Source organism: Phyllostomus hastatus, unplaced genomic scaffold (genome assembly GCF_019186645.2).
Source record: "Phyllostomus hastatus isolate PE091 unplaced genomic scaffold, TTU_PhHast_1.1 phas_contig_159, whole genome shotgun sequence".
NCBI lineage: Eukaryota > Metazoa > Chordata > Mammalia > Chiroptera > Phyllostomidae > Phyllostomus > Phyllostomus hastatus.
Window position 1 is genome coordinate 13,299,329 of NW_025333640.1, and position 19,133 is coordinate 13,318,461.

At 34.3% G+C, this 19,133-nt stretch overlaps 1 protein-coding gene across 1 annotated transcript in view; it reads right to left on the reverse strand.

Annotated features, from left to right (window-relative positions):
* The window catches only part of ANXA10 (annexin A10), a 68,431-nt gene extending 52,822 nt beyond the window's left edge, over positions 1-15,609 (reverse strand). The window contains exon 1 of the mRNA XM_045831384.1: positions 15,438-15,609. Coding sequence (XP_045687340.1) covers positions 15,438-15,455 — 18 coding nt within the window. The 5' untranslated portion in view covers positions 15,456-15,609. The remainder of the gene's footprint in view (positions 1-15,437) is intronic.
* Between the last annotated feature and the right edge of the window lie 3,524 nt (positions 15,610-19,133).

Here is a 19,133-nt window from a genome sequence, read left to right on the forward strand (position 1 = left end):
CGATCACGTTACAATCACTTCGCTTTCAGACTGGGCTGAAGGCTTTTTCAGGAGCTGAGAGCACAGCATAAATCAAAGAACCTGCGGAGTCACAAAGGTGTCCTCTCCGAAATAGAAAAGTGTGACTCTGACCACAGTGTGACATCATTAGATGATACTCTACATAGTCATTTCAGCGGAAAGAGGAACTTGAGTTTGTATTTAGTCTTTCTGAAGCTCATTTGTTTACTATCCCATGCTAACAAGACTGACCATACATTCCCCCCACCCCACCTTTTTTTCTTTATAGCTTTACAGTGTCTGCAACCCGTACCCAATGGCAGAACTGCAAACAGGGGAGTCAGTTCCTGTTCACAAGGGGCTTAGTGTTTAACTGGTAAAACTAACACTATGATATGAAACCATGGCACAGTGCTGCTTATGCTTGCTAAGAGTTCTACTGTTTTTATTTTCATCAACAATGTATTATTTAGTGACCTGAAATCACATTTAAATTTAAATCTAATGAACATATCCATGTCCCAAATAAAACATGTAAATGTATTGTGCAAACCATGGTATCCTAGAGGTGAAGGAGGCACTATACTGCTATTTGTAGAGATACTTTGCAATTAAACAGCACCTTTATATTCTTTATTTAATTTGAAGTTATCACCAAGGCTGTGTCAGGCAAGGTGAGTGTTCTTATTTCTATATTACATATCAGAATGATGACTCAATATTTATAAAGGCCATTGGCTTAACAGTTGGCAGTCCAGAGTAATACTACTCTGACTTTGAAACTGGTGCTTTCCAAGTATATCTTATCTCTAAATCCTCTTCTCTTCCGCTCCATTATTATTCTCATTTTTAAAAGTTAATGCTATTTTCACATTTGTTTATATTCCTTACAAAATAGTTAAAAAATCCTAGTACACATAATGTAACCTAAAACATACAATAACAACATTTTTAAAAGGTTAAATGAGAAGCATATTCAGTGTAGGATCTAAGCAATTGCTCATACTCAAGGAGCACATGCGGCCCTGAGTTTTGCACTTAAAATAGAGATTATGCTGACATTTCATTTGTGAAGAATTAGATTTCATGGATCCTTTAATTTAGATAATAGTTCTTTATTGACATATCATTTACATAGAGCAAATACACAAATATATGAATATAGCTCTGTTATTTGGGACATATGTATATACCCAGGTCACTGTCACTCGGATCAAGATACAGAACATTCCAGGACCCCACGATGTTTCCTGTGTCCCTTCCCAGTCAGTCCCTGTGCCCTCCTTAGAGTCAGGCCACCACTATTCTGTCTCCCACATTAATTTATCCCAAATCCTTCAGTATGCCAGTTTTTGTGACTGGCTTACTTGTTGTTCAACATTAATTAATATATTTTAATTTTCATTGAATTTACTAGGGGGACATTGGTTAATAAAATTATACAGGTTGCAAGTGTATACTAATGTAGGTTTCAGGTGTACAGTTCTATAACACATCACCTGTATGTTGTATTGTGTGTTCACCACCCAAAGTCAAGTCTCCTTCCATCACCATTTGTTTTTCTTTATCCTCCTCTACCTCCCCTCACCTCCCTTTCCCTCTGGTAATCACCACACTGTTGTCTGTGACTATGGGTTTCGTTTTGGTTTCCTCCCTTCACCTTTTTCACTCAGCCTTTCTACCTCCCCGCCCCTCTGAGAGCTGCCAGTCTGTTTTCTGTATGTATTGTCTGGATTCATAGAACAATTTCTATAAAATGTTGCAACTCTTAGATGGTGATCCCAAAATCTCAGCAACTTTCCTCTAACTTGCTATTTTTATATAGGTAAGTAACCAGCGCTCTCATAGCACAGTATGCTATTTCACAAATAGAAATAGCCTCCTGGTGATTAAAAATTCTTAGCTTAAATAACAGAAATCAATGAAAATGTTAGCTAGTGAACTGTGTGTTCTTGAGATGTTAATGGGGAAAAATGGTCCCTTTTGCCTACCATTATACTCCCTTGTAGGCACTGAAAGACTGCTGTGGAAAATGTCATGATGCTGTATTCCTGGCGTGTTCTGCCTTTATAGTAATGCTTGGTTTTAGCTGGCTTTACCTTTTCCCACCCTGCTTTGGGTTAATATTAACTAAAGCAAGAGAATATGATTTTAAAGAAAAGCCTGTTTGTAGCTCAATAAGATCTCAGCTGGGTAATTCTAAAAAGGTTGTGTGTATATATATATAATAAAGAAATTTGGTATTTTCTATATTAAAGGAAATTTAATACAGACAAAAGTTTTATAATATTGGAGTTAATATTCATAGATAAGTAACTAGTAAATATTACAGAGTTTGAGTAATGGCCAGTTTGTTTAGGGTAAATTTTACCTTGAATAACAGTAAACAAATAAATGTTCTGCATAGCATTTCTATTCTAGTCAGTGAGTAAAGATGTACAAATATGAAAAAGTATATATAGCGAAGGAAAAATAGGATGTCATAATAAAGACAGATGACATTCATTATTAGAAGTTTTCTTTATAGATGTTGGTTATTTAGCCATAATTTGCCCTGGTGATGAAGGAGGCAAAAGAATTTAAGTAAGATATCTTAGTTAACTTTACAAAAAACTGAAATTCTTTTAAGATGTTTGAAGTACTTTAAGAGAGTGCCTGGTTTTATAAGGACATTGGATTTAATATTGTTATGTTTTTATTTATAAAAGTTGATCGATGGTGTGATGGATATTGACTGATGTGATCTCAGTGTGTAATACATATTTCAGAAGTCAACAAATGTTTAGAAAAATAAAATAATTCAGAAAGTGTCGGTGCTCATCAAATTATGTGTGAGGTTATGTCCCCTTTTACATTATTCTGCAGCATAGTCTGCCAGCCATTCGCCAAACCACACAAAAATACCAGGATAGTCAGCATTCCAAATGGGAAATCCAGTCTTGTTGTTTTATTCTTTAAAGTAATACTCAACTGTTTGTTTTTACACTTTGAAGCATTAGTAATGCACCTAACCTTTTCCTAATATGTTCTCAAATACAATTCCATTTTCTGCCTGAAATTGCATTGGGAATGTTTTTATAACATGTTTCTTCATTTAAAAAATGTGGTAGCTGCAGAAATGAACAGAGTGTAAGTTAAAGCAGTACTAGTATTTATGTAAGTTACAAAAATTGTGAACATAAGCCAAAGGGGCTAAAATCCATCACCATTCATATGGAGTCTTAGGTTGAAGGGAGGGTATCTGCCAAATAAACATGCTGCATTGGACAGGAATCAGTCACGGATTGCTGCCCACCAGACAGATGTCAGTCTCCTTTCTGGAAAGTGAGGGTTGATAGAAACATTCATTTGACAGACAGAAAGTTAAGAGGTTTATATGTCACCGTAATATTTTAACTTTGGTATCCTTATAATTTAGTTTTCATTGAGGCTATAACTCACTGGCAAGTGTGTCCACATTCCAAAGTGAAGGACAAGCCATCTAGATGAGGTTTGCAAAAAGAATTCTAGAAACCAGTTCTGCAACTCTTAGCCACTCACCAATGTAGAGGAGTTGAAGAAGTTCTATTTAAAATTGTAGAAGAGCCTTATTTGGGTAGAATTGATAGTGTGCTGTGAGACTTTCCTGCGTGCCGTGGGAAGTGAGGTGAAAGGTGAAGGGTGGTGACAGCATCCCCACAAAGACCACCGGGGAACTGGACGTGTAGTGGTGGAGTTTGGGGAGCACAGTGGACTCACGCTGGAAAAAGGCGAAAGCTGAGATTACAAGGACAACTAGCTGCTTTCAGTGAGGGGCGTGGCTTCACTGAGCAGTTCCTGAACTCAAAGAGTTTATGGCACTTTCAGAGTTTGCTGGGACATAGGATGTATGAGTGTTTGCCATGGACCACCTGACAGCTACAAGTAGGAAGACGTAGTCACGCCATTTTTCTTTTTGGAATCTGACTCCAAATCTTCCTTCAGGAAGAGTAGTAGAAACTCTGAGAGCAGACCGACCAACTTCAGGAGAAGAGTACTATCAATGAGAGGTATTTAAAAAACCTACAGTGGCCCCAAAGAAACATCTTCTATGGCCAGAGAGCATTAGTGCTGTGTGACTAAAATACCTGTTAAATAAAACCAAAGGCTTTCCCGAACTTTTGGGAGCCTCAGTGAGACCGCTCTCAGGTGTGAGGGTCTGACTCAAAGAAGGATTGAAAAGTCATTTTTGCCCTCTTTACCAATACTGGTTTTTGAACAGAAGCTGGCAGGAGCAGGTGAGGGACAGAAGCTTTAATTAAGAAGAAATGTTCAGAATTTTTACCTTGCACAATGTAGACATATTTAATTTTTATAAACTTTTATGAGTGGATTGATTTATGAGAGTAACACAGAAGTCATGAGATCTCGTATAAACAGAATGTTTGGGTCCCCCCATATTCATATGATGAAGCCTAACCACTCCCCGGTCCAGTGTGACGGTATTTGGAGGTGGAGCCTTTGGGAGGTGATTAGATTTAGATGAGTCAGTAGGGTGTGGTCCCAGGGTGGGATTAATCTGAAAATAGCTGAAAACATCCCTACCAAAAGATGTGCCATGATCAATTTTATACCTATGAATATGACAACTTAAATTCCTTGACAGAAAAACTATCAAAAGTCACTCAAAAAACAAATAACATGAGCAGCCTGATATTTATGGAGAAAATTGGATTTATAGTTAGAAATATGTTAACAGAAAGAACTTCAGTTACATAGTTTCACTGGGAATTTCTATAAAATATTCAAAGAATAAATAACTGACTGTCATACAGAAAACAGAAAAGAACACTTTCTAACTTATTTTATGGGGCCAGAATTATACTAATACCAAAATAATACTGATATTACAAGACAGTAAAATTATAAAACAGTAATCTTTAAGAACATAGATATAAAAATGCCCAACCTAATATAAGAAAATCCAGTATAGCAATATATAAAAACAATATTGCAGCATGATCGAGTGAGGTTTACCCCAAGGATGCAAATTGATTTGACATTCAAAATCAATCAGTTTATTTCATCATATTAATAAATTTAAAAGAAAACTCACATGATCATCAAAATATGATACATTTGACAAGTATAGCATTCATTTGTGTTAAAAACTCTCAGCAAAGCTGAAAGACAAGGCAACTTTTAACATCTGATTAGAGACAGCTACAAAAACTGTGCAACTATACTTAACTACACAACATTACACTTAATGGAGAAATATTGGATGTTTCTCCACCCCCTGCCACTGCCCATCACATACTGGGAAGAAAGCAAGGATGTTTTCTTTTGTCATCACTTCTTTAACATTGTACTAAAATCATGGTGCAATAAGGAAATTGAAAGAAATAAAAGGCATATATAATGGGACTCAGAAACGAAACAGTGCTAACAATCATTAAAAGAAAGACCTAAATGAATGGGAATATATGCCATTTTCATGGCAGCAAAACAGCAGTGTTTTGTGTAGCTTTGGACGATTTGATTCTAAAATACCTGTGGAAATGCAAAGGACCTAGAAAGCTGCTGGAAAAGATTTGTAAAAGAAAAACAGTATTAAAGGACTAATGCTAATTGATATTTAGAATGTTGATCAAGCCAAAGAGGGTAAAATTGGCTAACATTCCAGAAAAATAGACCAATGGAATATAATAGAGACTCTAGCAATAGGGCTATATAAATACAGACAAATAATCTTTGACAAAGTTGTAAAAGCAATTTTTAGGGAAAATTCCTTGCCGAGATATGGCTGTAAAAACTGTGTATCTGTATAAAAAATTAAACTTGAACTATACCTCTGCTAATTTTTATGTACTTTATTATTATTACAAAATTAACCCCAAGTTGATCTATATAAAAATATGTATATAAAATATCTGAGAGAAAATATAGGAAAAAATCTGCATGACTTTGGGTTAGTCAAATAATTTTTTTGATGACAACAAAATATAATCTGCAAAGAAAAAATTGATAAATTGGACTTTGTCAAAACTGAAAACTTCTGCCCTGTGAAAAATACAGTTAAAAGAATGAAAAGACAAGTCACTGAACTGGGGAAAAATTTTGTAAAGCACATTTCTCATGATGACCTTTTATCCAAAATATATCAAGGACAATAAAAAATAAACAAAATCACCTGGTTTTAAAAAATAGGTATTTTAGACACATTCTCAATTAGAGTTAATAACCATATGAAAAACTGTCAATATCATTACCTGTAAAGACATGCAAAGTAAAAAAAAAAACTACAGTGGAATATTATTCTGATACACTGTTTGGTTGGAATGCCACTTTGTAGAGACGCTTCGGAAAAACAGTTTGTCAGCTACCTATAAAGTGAAACAGACCCTTACTGGCAGTCCTACTTTTAGCTATTTATCCAAAAGGAATGGCAACTTATCTTTACTCAAAAACCTTACCTGGAGTGTTCACAGAGACTTTTTTTGTATTTTCCAAAAGTTAGAAACAACCCAAATATTTTTCAGACTGAATGGATAAACAAATTATGGTGCATCCATATTTATTCAGCAATACAAAGACAGAACTATTGATTCATTCAACAACGTGGATAAAGATTAAATGCATTCCACTACTAAGTGAAAGGAGCCATATCCAAGAGGTTTTATCATCTGTGATTCTGTTTATATGACAGTCAGGAAAAGGTGGAACTGTAGTAGTGGAAAACATCGATATTTACCAGGGCTTGAGGGTTGGCGTCAGGGTTGACTGTAAACAGTAAGTATGGGAGATTTTTTGGATGATGGAAGTCTTCTATAAGGAAATGTGGTATTAGATACAAACTTAAAACTCATACAACTATATACCACAAAGAGCATATTTTACCACTCGTAATTTTAATTGAGCAAAATCAGCTATAATGTAGGGAGAACCCAACAGGTGACACAGATAGCAAACAAATTTGTCCAAATTACAACTGAACCACATCGTAGTGGTTTGGGAGAAGGGACATGCTTAACTTTGGAAAATAGTGTCTGGCTGAATAATGTAAAGCTGAAAGATGAAAAGAACCCAATGTTTTCTTGTTGGCCAATTGTTTTTCATAGGGCTATGATTTAGCAGGCTTTAGTCCACATGTATGTAGGCTTGAACAAATGTGCACATATATTTTAGATTTCGATAGTCATGGTTTTTATGTTATGAGATGTTATAAATAGTCAGAAGGCTAAAATTTTGGTAGTGGTAGGCTGAAGGTATCAATATGAAGATAGATGTGTGTGTTTGTGAGAGAGAGAATGGTAGGTAGATACATACAAATGTACATACATACATACAGATATAAATATAGAATAGGTGTGTGCAGATATATAGGTATTTGAAAATAATTCTTGGCTTTGTCATCTGAAAGAGCTATGAGCAGTTATTCCCCTGTAACAATGAGCACATCTAGCATCCAGATCTTGGTTTAAATATCATTTTTTAATTAAGGGAATTGGGCTCCTTGGAGAAGTTGTTAATTCCAGGAAGGGCTGAGGCAGAGGAAAATACGGTAGACAATTTACCACACTAAAGAGTTCACTGCCCCTATTATAAAATGAGTTTCTCCATCAAATTCTAGACTGCATACATTTTCTTTTGCATACTTTCTAAATCACAAGAACAATTAAGAAAATGAGAGGAAATAAACCTAGGTTATGAAGTTGCACTCTGGTGTCTTTCAGGGGAGGCTGGCCCACCTGTTTCTCATTGCTATATGTAACCCTGTGACTCTAAGAAGAAGTGTTATTTAAGACTTATTTTCCTCTGCTAAATAACTAGAACCATTTTCATGTCTGAAACATTTAAATTACTTCAAATCTGTATTACAAATAAAAAGGCCAAGTCCACTAAGTCATGAAGTTAGGAGTCACTCAGTGTCTTGAAGGAAAAGGTGACATGTCCGTAAAATGATATTTAAACCAAGATCTGGATGCTAAATGTGCTCACTGCTACAGGGGAATAACTGCTCATAGCTCTTTCAGATGACAAAGCCAAGAATTATGTTCATATACTAACCCATATATCTGCACACACCTATTTTATATTTATATCTGTATGTATGTATGTATGTACATTTGTATGTATCTACTTACCATTCTCTCATAAACATAGTCGTCCTCCTATTCAGAGTCTGGGAGGAAACATAGTAGGCACTGCAGGAGAGTCAGTCTGGAGGAGCTGCTGCTGGTCATTAAGTTGTTCAAGGTTCAGTTGTAACTTCAGTTGCACAAAAAGTTCTCATTTCAAAACCGATAATTTACCCATCATTGAGGGTTCATAAATCTGCTGTTTTTGTCTTTGAAGGGGCTGCACTCACTTCTGATATTTTTTTATATACAGTCTACATGTTTGATTGTACACCTAGCAGTCAGCACAACAGATGATAAAATGTACCAGAAGGTATGTGTGCCCCAGGTACAAATGCCTCTATCTTTTAGTGCCTCTGTCTATTTTCTTATTCACCATTTAAAACAATGACATTTTGAAACCGGCAGCTAAATGAAAGCTTAGAAGAATGTGTACATACATGTAATATTTCTAAAGAATTGAACAATGATTCAAGATTACTATTATAATGATGGCAACAATACAAGAATCACCTGACTATGAAATACAATATGAATCTCACATTTTTTAATACCATTACTAATACACATTACTTAGGACAATATGCCTGCTGGGGTTAAAATATTTTTCTATATATTTGAAAAATATTTGTACAATTATTAGAGATAAGATGATAAAATACATTAAATTGTCCTGTTGCATAATTACAAATTGCCACAAAATAAAGATGTGAAGCCACTCATAGTAGGCTGTGAGTGAAGCTGATTCCACTCTATCCATAATAGGAGTACATAAAACACATTATCTTATGTACAATAGCCTATAATTACTTTTATGTTTTGTACATTATACTTGTCATGGTCTGTTAACTTTTTTTTCTGGTTCCTTTCAGCATAATTGCCAAAATGTCTAAAGGACATAAATAAAAGTGTAATTGAGAAAGAACATATTCATAACTACATATTGTACTAAGAAGACAGGATGCGGGTAAGACCCCAGAAATGGGTCTTGAGAAGTAGTCTTTTCTTCTGGAATATAATGGCTTCTGCATTTCTTCTTTCTCTTTTTTTCCCTTTATTTTTATTGTTGGCACTATTACAGATGTCCTCATCCCACCCCTCCTCCCACCACTTTGCCCTCCTCCTCCCAACCTCCAATCCCCCTTCCCTCTGGCCATCACCACACTATTGTCTATGTTCGTGGATTATATGTGTATGTTCTTCAGCTGATCCCTTCACCTTCTTTCATCCAGTCCCCCCTCCCCGACCCCCTCTGACCTCTGTCAGTCTGTTCCATGTGTCCATGCCTCTGTTTCTATTTTGTTCACAGGTTTATTTTGTTCATTAGATTCCACATATAAATGAGATCATGTAGTATTTGTTTTCTCTGACTGGCTTATTTCATTTCACCAGAACACAGACTCATATACACTAGCTGTTTAAATTTGTAGAAGTGCTCTGTGATATTAAATTTTATGAGGAAGTCCAAGCAGGTACTGTGAATACCTTGCTATTAGTTTAAGACCAAACACTCTGAAAAACATTTGAGAGAATGTGGGGAATAAGAAGTTGGTACATTTTTTATGTTAAAAAAAAGTTGATCTTTTCTATGCCTCACCTGAGAAAGGCAGGTATACAACCTATAGCAATTTTATGACTCCTTGGACACAATCCAAAAGAGGCTGAGGTAGGAAGATTGACTGCATAAACTCTGAAGTACTTTTAAAAATTCCTGTAATTCTTTCCTTTTTGGTGACTCAGACTGAGTTACTCCTGATTACAGGGGTTTCTGTTAATAGAAGAAATCTGTGGTTGGAAGAGGGTGGGGTGTTGGTCTAGAAGGTGATACTACAAAATGAAAAATCAGCAAGTAATGCATTCTAAATATTGTCTTTCTGTTTTCTGCACTCCACCTAATCCCAGAAATATATGACTCATTAAAGTAGCTGTGATTTTTATTCCTTAAACATAGCTTATTAAGACTTTAACCTTGTGATTTCAGAAAAATATGTATAGTTTCTAAAATAAGTGATTTGTGATAATATAATATTTTCTGTATTGTTAAATAAGTTGAGCAATTAGAAAACAGAAACTTGAAATATAACTAACCATGTTTTTTTTCTGTTACTTGAGTTTTAAAACTTCCAATGTAATTTAAATTTGAAGAGGGTTCTGGGCTTACCACCTTGCTTATTCAAATGAGTGCTATGCATTAATGTTAATAGTAGAAGTACAGTGCCAAAATAACTTTCAATATAATTTTATAATCATGTGAGAGTGCCTTGCATTTAAGGGAAGCTGACATTTCTAGAGGGGTATGTGAGAGGGGTGTGTCATCTTCCACGGGCTCTGTGTTCCGTGTACTATCAGCACTTTGGAAAATGCAAATGATTTTGCAAATTTAAGCTTTATTATTATTCTTGCTCTTATGGTAAATACTTAAATAGCCTGTAAATGAGAACCAAAAGCTTTCTCACAATCTCCTCTTTAATGTTTCTACCTTCTAGTGTGTGACTTTCTCTAATTCCAGGATGACGTTGGCTCCTGTACATCAATGGAACTCATGTTTCAGGATTGCAGTTTTTGACAATCGTATTCACTGTTTTCTGCCTAGTACGTGGAAGTGAGAGCAAAGATGGAAGCAGAGAGACTAAGTAGGAGGCTACTGCGTAAAGTTGGCAAATGACAGTGGTGGCTTGGACCAGGATCGTTGCCATGGAAGTGGTGAGAGGTGGTCGGATAATGAATACGAGGTGAAAGTAGAGCCAGGAGGTTTTGTTAATGGATCATTTGTAAGGTGTGAGATAAAGAGGGGAATCAGAGATAAGTCCTTTCTAAAAAAAATTATTACCTTTTTTTTTTGCATGAACTAGTAAGAGGATGGAATTTCCACTCACTGTATTAGCACCTGGTTATATGAATTTAGCATAGATGCTAGGTTGAGATAGAAATTAAGAAAAGACTCAATACAGTGTAATTAAAACCATTATATTGGATACAGTGACCAAAGGAGTGGCTATAAATAGGAAAGAGAAGAGTTTAAAGAAATTAGCTCTGGGACATTCCTGGCAAAGGAGACTGTCACACTGCACTCGTGTACTCCTAAGGTGAGACATGGGAATTAGGTGTGGGGTTCAGGTGCAGGGAGGTCACTGCTTACCTCTGTAAGTAGAGTAAGTGGAAATGCAGTTGGAGGGGATTCAGAGAGAATTGAAGGAGAGAAATTGGATGTAATGAGTACAGTACACTTTTGAGGAGTTTACCATAAAAAAGAGATTTGGCAGTAAGTGTTGAGGAAAGTGGGATGATGAAATTTTTTAGTGTGGCAGTGCTATTTGTACAAATAAAGATCACTGAATTTAAGAGAATATATTTATATTTCCTCTCATAAAATGATGTTACTCAAGTTTATCCATAAATTTTATGAATAATTACACACACACACACACATATATATACAAATTTATATATACACACAAATTTAACATTAGTAATAGGTACAAACTTAACCTCATCTCTACAAGCAGTTCCAGGGGTTTTGAATTAGAGTTATGTTCAAATTCGGCACTGTTACTTAAAAATGTTAATAATGGTTCACCCTTTTTGGGGGGTGCTATTTATGCTTTAAGTCCTCATAGTGCTTTACCTGCCACTTCTCAAGAGACTCTTACATTATAGATGCCCTTATCACACCCATTTTATAGGTAGGAGAATTGAGATAGACAAAGTATTAAGTAAATTGTCCTCAGTCGTATGGATCCTATTGGGTACACCGACTCTGATTATGTGTTGACTACTTTATAGTCACGTTTGCCAGCCTCTACCTTAAAAGCAATCTACAGCTAGTAGATTTATATAAATTTAACAACTTGCCTATATAACACTTCAAAGAAAAAGTACATTTAACTTTTCCCATTCAATATATATTAGTTCAAAAGAGGCTTTAGTAAGAGTTGAAGCTATAACCAGCATGATTCATAACTTTTGTTGAATCAAAGTATGTAAAGTTCAGACAACGTAGTCTTGTGATAGTAAAAAGCAATCTAAAGTATGAGTAACCTTTTATTAATATTTGTTCAGTAAGTCATACTGCAGATAAACAATCAAAGTCAGATTTCTTGGATGGATTCTTTCTCCTGGGGAATACCTTTCAGTAGGAAGAGCCTGCTTTAAAACAATTTTTACCTATTCGACAGCCTCTGCTCTCACGGGAGGTCTTCTCAGCTGCAGACCCTCCTGGATGGAATGCCCTGAATTTGTTTCTGATTTTCTGAGTGTTCTTCCTCCATGATATGCAATTCACCGTTAAGTGCCAGTGCAGGTATTCCATACCAGGTGGGCCAAAGTGCATGCAGAATGTCCTGTTGCCCACACTGGACATGGCCCGGATGGCTGTTGCCTGACTTTATGACTCTTGAGCCCTTCTGGGGGCAAGTTTGTTAAGTAAGAGCATCTTTGGAAAGACACTCCTGCTAATTTTACATCTTGTAATTAGGGTCACAAAATATCTATTTTTTTGCTTCAAAATTTGAAGTCAGGATAATCATCATATTTGGGAACTTTTATCTCATTTATTTTTGTGGGAGAAATGTTCTTGGAGTTTGGAAGGACCCTCCTTCACTGGCTGGCTTTTCAGTCCTGGGAGAAGTATTTCAACTGCTCTAAGCCTCAGCATATTCATGAGAAAATGGAGGCGGTAAGACCTTCCTTGAAGGTTGTCAAAACTAAAAATATGTGCAAAACCACTGAGCAGAATATCTGGTGTCTCCAAGAAGAATTTCCAAACCCTTGCATGCTAAGTGGTATTCTTATAAAAATATATTTGCTTTGACTATTAAAGTAGACAAGGTATATAAATCTCTGAATATGAAAACACAAGATATTTTCATAATTGTTTCTCTACTTTAAGAGTAATGTATAATGTGAAGTGTGGAATATGATACAAATAGGTTATATTGATTGTGATACTGCTATGATTAACACTTCCCTATCAGTTAATAAGTACGATAGAAACAGGAAAGTTGTCAATAGGATAGGAAAAGGACTAGGATTAAAGTTTACTTAGAGGCAAAAACAAAGGGTCTAATCAAATGAATGAATCTATAGTAAATAAAATGCTATATCAAAAAAGCATTTGCGATACAAAAAGGGACTCAGCTGATGACTAACAGGACAAAAATAGCCAAGAATTTCACTGGAAGAATCAGGATGCATATTCGAAAGAGGCATTCTATTTTAGCTTGAGTTACAATCACACAGAGATTCCCGGGGTGGATTCTCGCTTGGGTTTTTATTTATTTTTTTAACACTCCACAGTGCAGTTTCCTCCATCTAAGAGGGGTACTATCTTCCTGAGAGGTGACTTATATCTGAGTAATTAATAATCAGAACAGTTCCAGGCTTGCCATAATCATTTAATTAAATCTTGCTTTCAATAGAGAATCTTATAGTCAAGCACATAAGTAAAATACACTTATGAATCAAAGGTAAATTTATCTTCTTAGAGTAACTCACCCATTTAAACTGCCTTAATCACTGAGAGCCACCTAACTCCATGTTTCTAGAAAGTTACTCTAAAGCATTACGTACGCTTATTTCTTACGGAAACATAACTGCTTTTCTAGGATTCTTGCCTCTTACTTGACTTTTTAAAATTTTCTATTTTAGTTTTGTAACAAAGTAATGAATTACATTGGTGGCTCTCAAAAATGGTCATGAATATATCAACCATATAGTCAGATGTCATACATTTAAATCAGAACTACTGAGTAAAGGGCCCAGGCCTCTATTTTTTAACCAGCAGCCCAGTCGATTAGTATCCACATTATAATACGAGAACTTCTGCTTTCTTGCCTGTGCCAGAACAAGTTTTTTGTCCGAGGACACTGGACCCAAAATGGAGATTAACCAGAAGAATTTGCCCTCAAATAGTGGTCTCTCTAATACCAAATTCTAACCACTTGGGCCAAAATGTCTTGAGATAATAAATAATTGCTTTAAAATATGATAACACTGATTATGTAAAACCATTCTACCATCAAAACTGGCAGAAATAATACATAAAACCCAAGAAATTTTTATCTGATATAGATAACTAAAACACTTAAAATGAATTTTAGGTATGTTCAAATGCAGCTCTTTAATCTCTGATATTCTTTATCTATTTCAGAAGTACAGCAAATAATTACATTTCTTTAAAATCATATCATTGCAACTTTTAATAATCCCTGGAATATCATTTAAATATTCTCTACATGTTTTTTGATAAATTAGCATATACATGTTAATATAAGACATAGCACAAAGAATATAATACTAATTATTTCCAAATAATTGTACTTGAATAAATATAAATGGAGAAAACTATGTGGCTTTTTACAAATTAAACAATTTACTATACTGGCCTAAATTACCTAATAAATTTTATTTCCCTGTACTGAAATGTAACTACCTCAAAATTAACAAAACAATAATGAGAAGTTTCAACTGCCAACAAGATCCTGAAATCTCAAGGTGAAATAAAGATTCTAAAGACAACAGTGATGGAAAGTAGTCACATTTTAGGTCTCATCTAATATTGAATTTGAAAAACAAAATAAGTAAACTAAAAGGTCCAGTAATCATTACTTTGTAAATAAGTAAATAATATTGTTTTGTGCCAAAGTTTAACCAAACAATTATGTTGTAATTTTTTTTGCATAAAGTAAAAAGCTTTCTGAAAGCATTTTTCATAATACAGATTTCTAAAAAAATTATCTATACATGCCATACCTAGGTATAATTTTCAAGGTCATGTGAATTGGATGTATTTTCATACAGTGTATATTTAGATAAGTCAGTGTCTGTGTTAGTTCTTCAAAAGTTTGTGGACCATTAGTAGTTGGATCAAAACTACTAATTCAGACAAGGGAAATAAAGGAAGTGGCCAACCTGAGTTATACACTGCTTAAATTCAACAGACAATTATTTAAAAATAAACTGTATTTTCTGAAGAGATCATGACTTTAAAAATTAACAAGCATGCTTATTTACAATTTCTGATAATGAGAAATATGGAGGCAAAAAATGTCTTATTAGAATTTACAGTTATAATTCTAATTTCTACAGTTAGATTTACGAAAGTAAGTGTAACTAAATTGCATCTATGGAATAATATATTACTTCAATATTAGCATGGATTTGAGGTTTAATAATATTAACTTTGTTTAATAGTTATATTGAGCCTCTACTAATTAAAAATTTAATAAAGTAAATTAAAACACCAATATTCCTGTTGAAATGTCAAGTACCACAAATGAAATTTTATGTTTGAAATCTCAAATGACTAGAAAGTTTTACAGAAAAAGCTATTATACTTACATAGTCTCCACAAAACATTTTGATGATAGTGGTTAACTTCAGAGTAGGTCAAGAGATTTTTAGAAAGTGATCAACTGTACAGACTCGTTTTCCTGTGTAGCTAGAAAGAACTGATGTTCACTGTTCAATCAAGTTTAAATAGGTCTGCCTTTCACCCTGGTTTTTCAGGCAGGAAAATACAGGGTCAATTCTGAATACAGCATGTCTCGAGATACAGTATCTATGCTGAGCTATCAGTCATAGGTGACTAGGCAGAATTATTGACAAAATAAATAGAACCAGTAGCCTAACCCCTGGTCCTGTGTTGACTTAAGAAACATAAATTAGCCAATCAATGAAAGAAGTATAATCTTTTGAGAAAGCCGATGACTTATGGAAAAGGTCATTAATCACAAAGTTAATAATTTATTTTCTGCTTTATCATTTTTAACATCCAGACTCTTAGGAACTTACACCCCTACCTTCATTTTTTAAATTGCTAGCTTCTCTGTGTGTCTGTAGCATTTTAAAAGTATTTTTGACTATTATATAGTTAGTCATGTTAAAAAAATAGTGTATTTAGGACAGAATTGAGTAACCAGAAGTAAAAGTCTTTGAAGAAATGATATATTCACCATTATTTTCATACTTTCTATATACTTTATTCTAATACTTAACTATATTACATTTTAAGGAAACATTTAAAAATACTGTAAAGTCCCATATATTGTTCAGAAATATCTATCACCAAATATTTCATACATTATTCCAGAAATCAAAATAAATATGTATTATATCCTTTTGTAGCCACTAACCAATGAATGAATTGTACAGTGTTCATTTAGTCTCTAAAAACTGAAAATATTTGGAAGACAAATTAGGGATAAATATTTCTTCATTGAAAGAACAGAAAATTGCAAAAGTATCCACTGATTAGCAGTCATAACTAGGACTGCTTCCCCCCAAATAAATCTGGTGTTAAATATGAATTAAATTTATTAAGTGGGATGTCTTCATGTAATATGTTATGAGCAGAAAAATATATGATTTATGCCTCATTCAGTTCTTATTAGGATCTGATGAACTTAACAATGTACTTGTCGCTGTGGAAGATGTAAGGCATGCCTGCTTTTGAAGAAGTCATGTAGTAAGTCAGCCATGTACGTGTGCACCTTGGTGTTTCTGTCTTTGTGAGTGTCTGAATCTGTGTGTACATTTAAACAACAGAGTAATTACTAAATGGACAGGTTACAGTTATATGTTTAAGATTAGAATTAAAAGCAAAGGAAAATGAGGTTTTGAACTAAAGTTATCTATTATTTTCTTTTTTATAATTCAAAGGTTGTGTGATATGGGTCTTTAATTACAGACTAAACGTGTCAACACAAACTGAAAATGTCAAGTAGTTGAGGCAAACATGTATTCCTTAATATTATCAGATTTGATAATATGAGATTTGGTTATGTTTCCTGATTTTCCTCCAGACAATGATTACTTAGTGTTTATTTTTATTCACCATTGTTTTAATGACACTGCCTCCCTGAGCACTACATGTTGCTTAAAACAACAGGCATGAGAAAGGAAGCTGTGAAAAGGACAAGTTTCTTTCCAATTCAACAGTGGTCTTCAAAATGTTTGCATTAATATTCCCTAAAATTTTTTGGAAGACTATGTACCTTTTATTTTTTTTGTAAAGGCTTCATAGAACTATTTTCATTCAAGATTAGATAGTAGCAATTAATTTTTTTTACTTTACTAAAAGCATCCAGTGAGATCCAAATACCACACCAATACAGTACCCATGTCATTCATCTAGAAAAACATACAATAACCTCTTAGTTGACAGTTGAGTATTTTACATCATTCCTCTGTCAGAATAGAAATTGCTGTTCTTCCCTTATGTTTGAATATCTTTTTGGAGGGATCACCTTATCATTTACTGTATTTTGCTGTGTATAATGCATATGTTTTTGCCCAAATTTTTGAGGGAAAAAATGAAGATGTGCATTATACATGGGTATAATAATTACATACCATGGGTACACTAATGTGCAAAAAATGGCAAAATAGTAGGTGTACACCATACATGGCAAACTATGGCATTTATAAATTATATGTATATATTTTTTCTCTAATTTTGCCTGTAAAGGGTTCCATTTTTAATTAAATTGGGAAACAAATGGCTCTGGTTCTTTTCTAGTACTCTTTGTTATTTTCATAAGTAACTTTAATATAAATTATCTGTAGTCAACTACATCCTCTTACAGTGTATTATTCAATAAGTTTGGAAGATACATTCATCTATCTGTGAAACTAAAATCACAATCAAGACTCAGAACATTCCCATCTCCCATGTCCTAAGCTGTTCCCATAGTTGTTTCTCTCTCCGTCTCTTCTCCCAGACAGTCACTGATCTGTTTTCTTCAACTGTAGGTTAGTTTACCTAGAGCTTCAATTAAATGGGATTACATGATATGTACTTTTATTTGTCTGGATTTTTTTCCAGCGTAATACTTGTGAGATTCATTCATGTTGTATATATGAAATAGTGTTCATTCCTTTTTTAACAGTTCATTTTTTATTCAATTTTTTCCATCACCATTTATCCCCTTTATACTCTCCTCCAGCTTCATCCCTCCCCCTCCCCCGACCACAATCACCACACTGTTGTCCATGAATTTTTTTTCTTTTTTGTTCAAACCCTCCATCCCTCAACCCCTCCCCAAGCTGTCAGCCTGCTCTCTGTTTATGAGTCTGTCTCTGTTTTGCTTGTTAGTTCAGTTTGTTCATTGTATTCCACATATGAGTGAAATCATATGGTATTTGTCTTTCTCTGACTGGCTTATTTCTCTTAGCATAATGTTTTCTAGGGTCATCCATGCTGTTACAAAGAGTAAATTTCTTTTTGGCTGAGTAGTATATTATTGTGTAAATGTACCATAGCTGTTTTATCCACTCATCTACTGATGGACACATTGGGATGCTTCCAAATCTTGGCTATCATAAATAATGCTGCAGTGAACATAAGGGTGCATATATTTTTTCAAATTAGTGTTTCAGGTTTCTTCAAATAAATTCCCAGAAGTGGAATTGCTGGGTCATTATCTAAAATTTATAAAGAACTTATAAAACTCAACATCAAAAAACAAACAATCCAAATAAAAAATGGGCAAAGGACCTGAATAGAGATTTTTCCAGAGGACATACAGATGGTGAATAGACATATAAAAACATGCTCAACATCACTAATCGTTAGAAATATGCAAATTAAAACCACAATGAGATATCACCTCACACCTGTTAGAATGGTTATCATCAATAAATCAACAAACAAGTGTTGATGAGGATGTGGAAAAAGTGCACCCATCTGCACTGTTTGTGGGAATGCAGACTGGTGCAGCCACTGTGAAAAGCAGTATGGAGTTACCTCAAAAAACTAAAAACAGGGTTCCTTCCTTTTATTGATGAGTAATTCCATTGCACTGATATACTGCATATTATTTACATATCTTCTGGTTCATCTTTTATAAAGATGCTTTTATGCTAATACTCGATATCATTTTTTAAAATTGTGGTCATCTAATTGTGCAGCTGTATCACATTGTGCTTCTAATTTGCAATTCCTTTGTAAATAAATATTTAAGATATCTTTTTTATGCTAAATGGACATTTTTACATATTCTTGTGGAAATTATTCAAATTCTTTATCCATTTTCC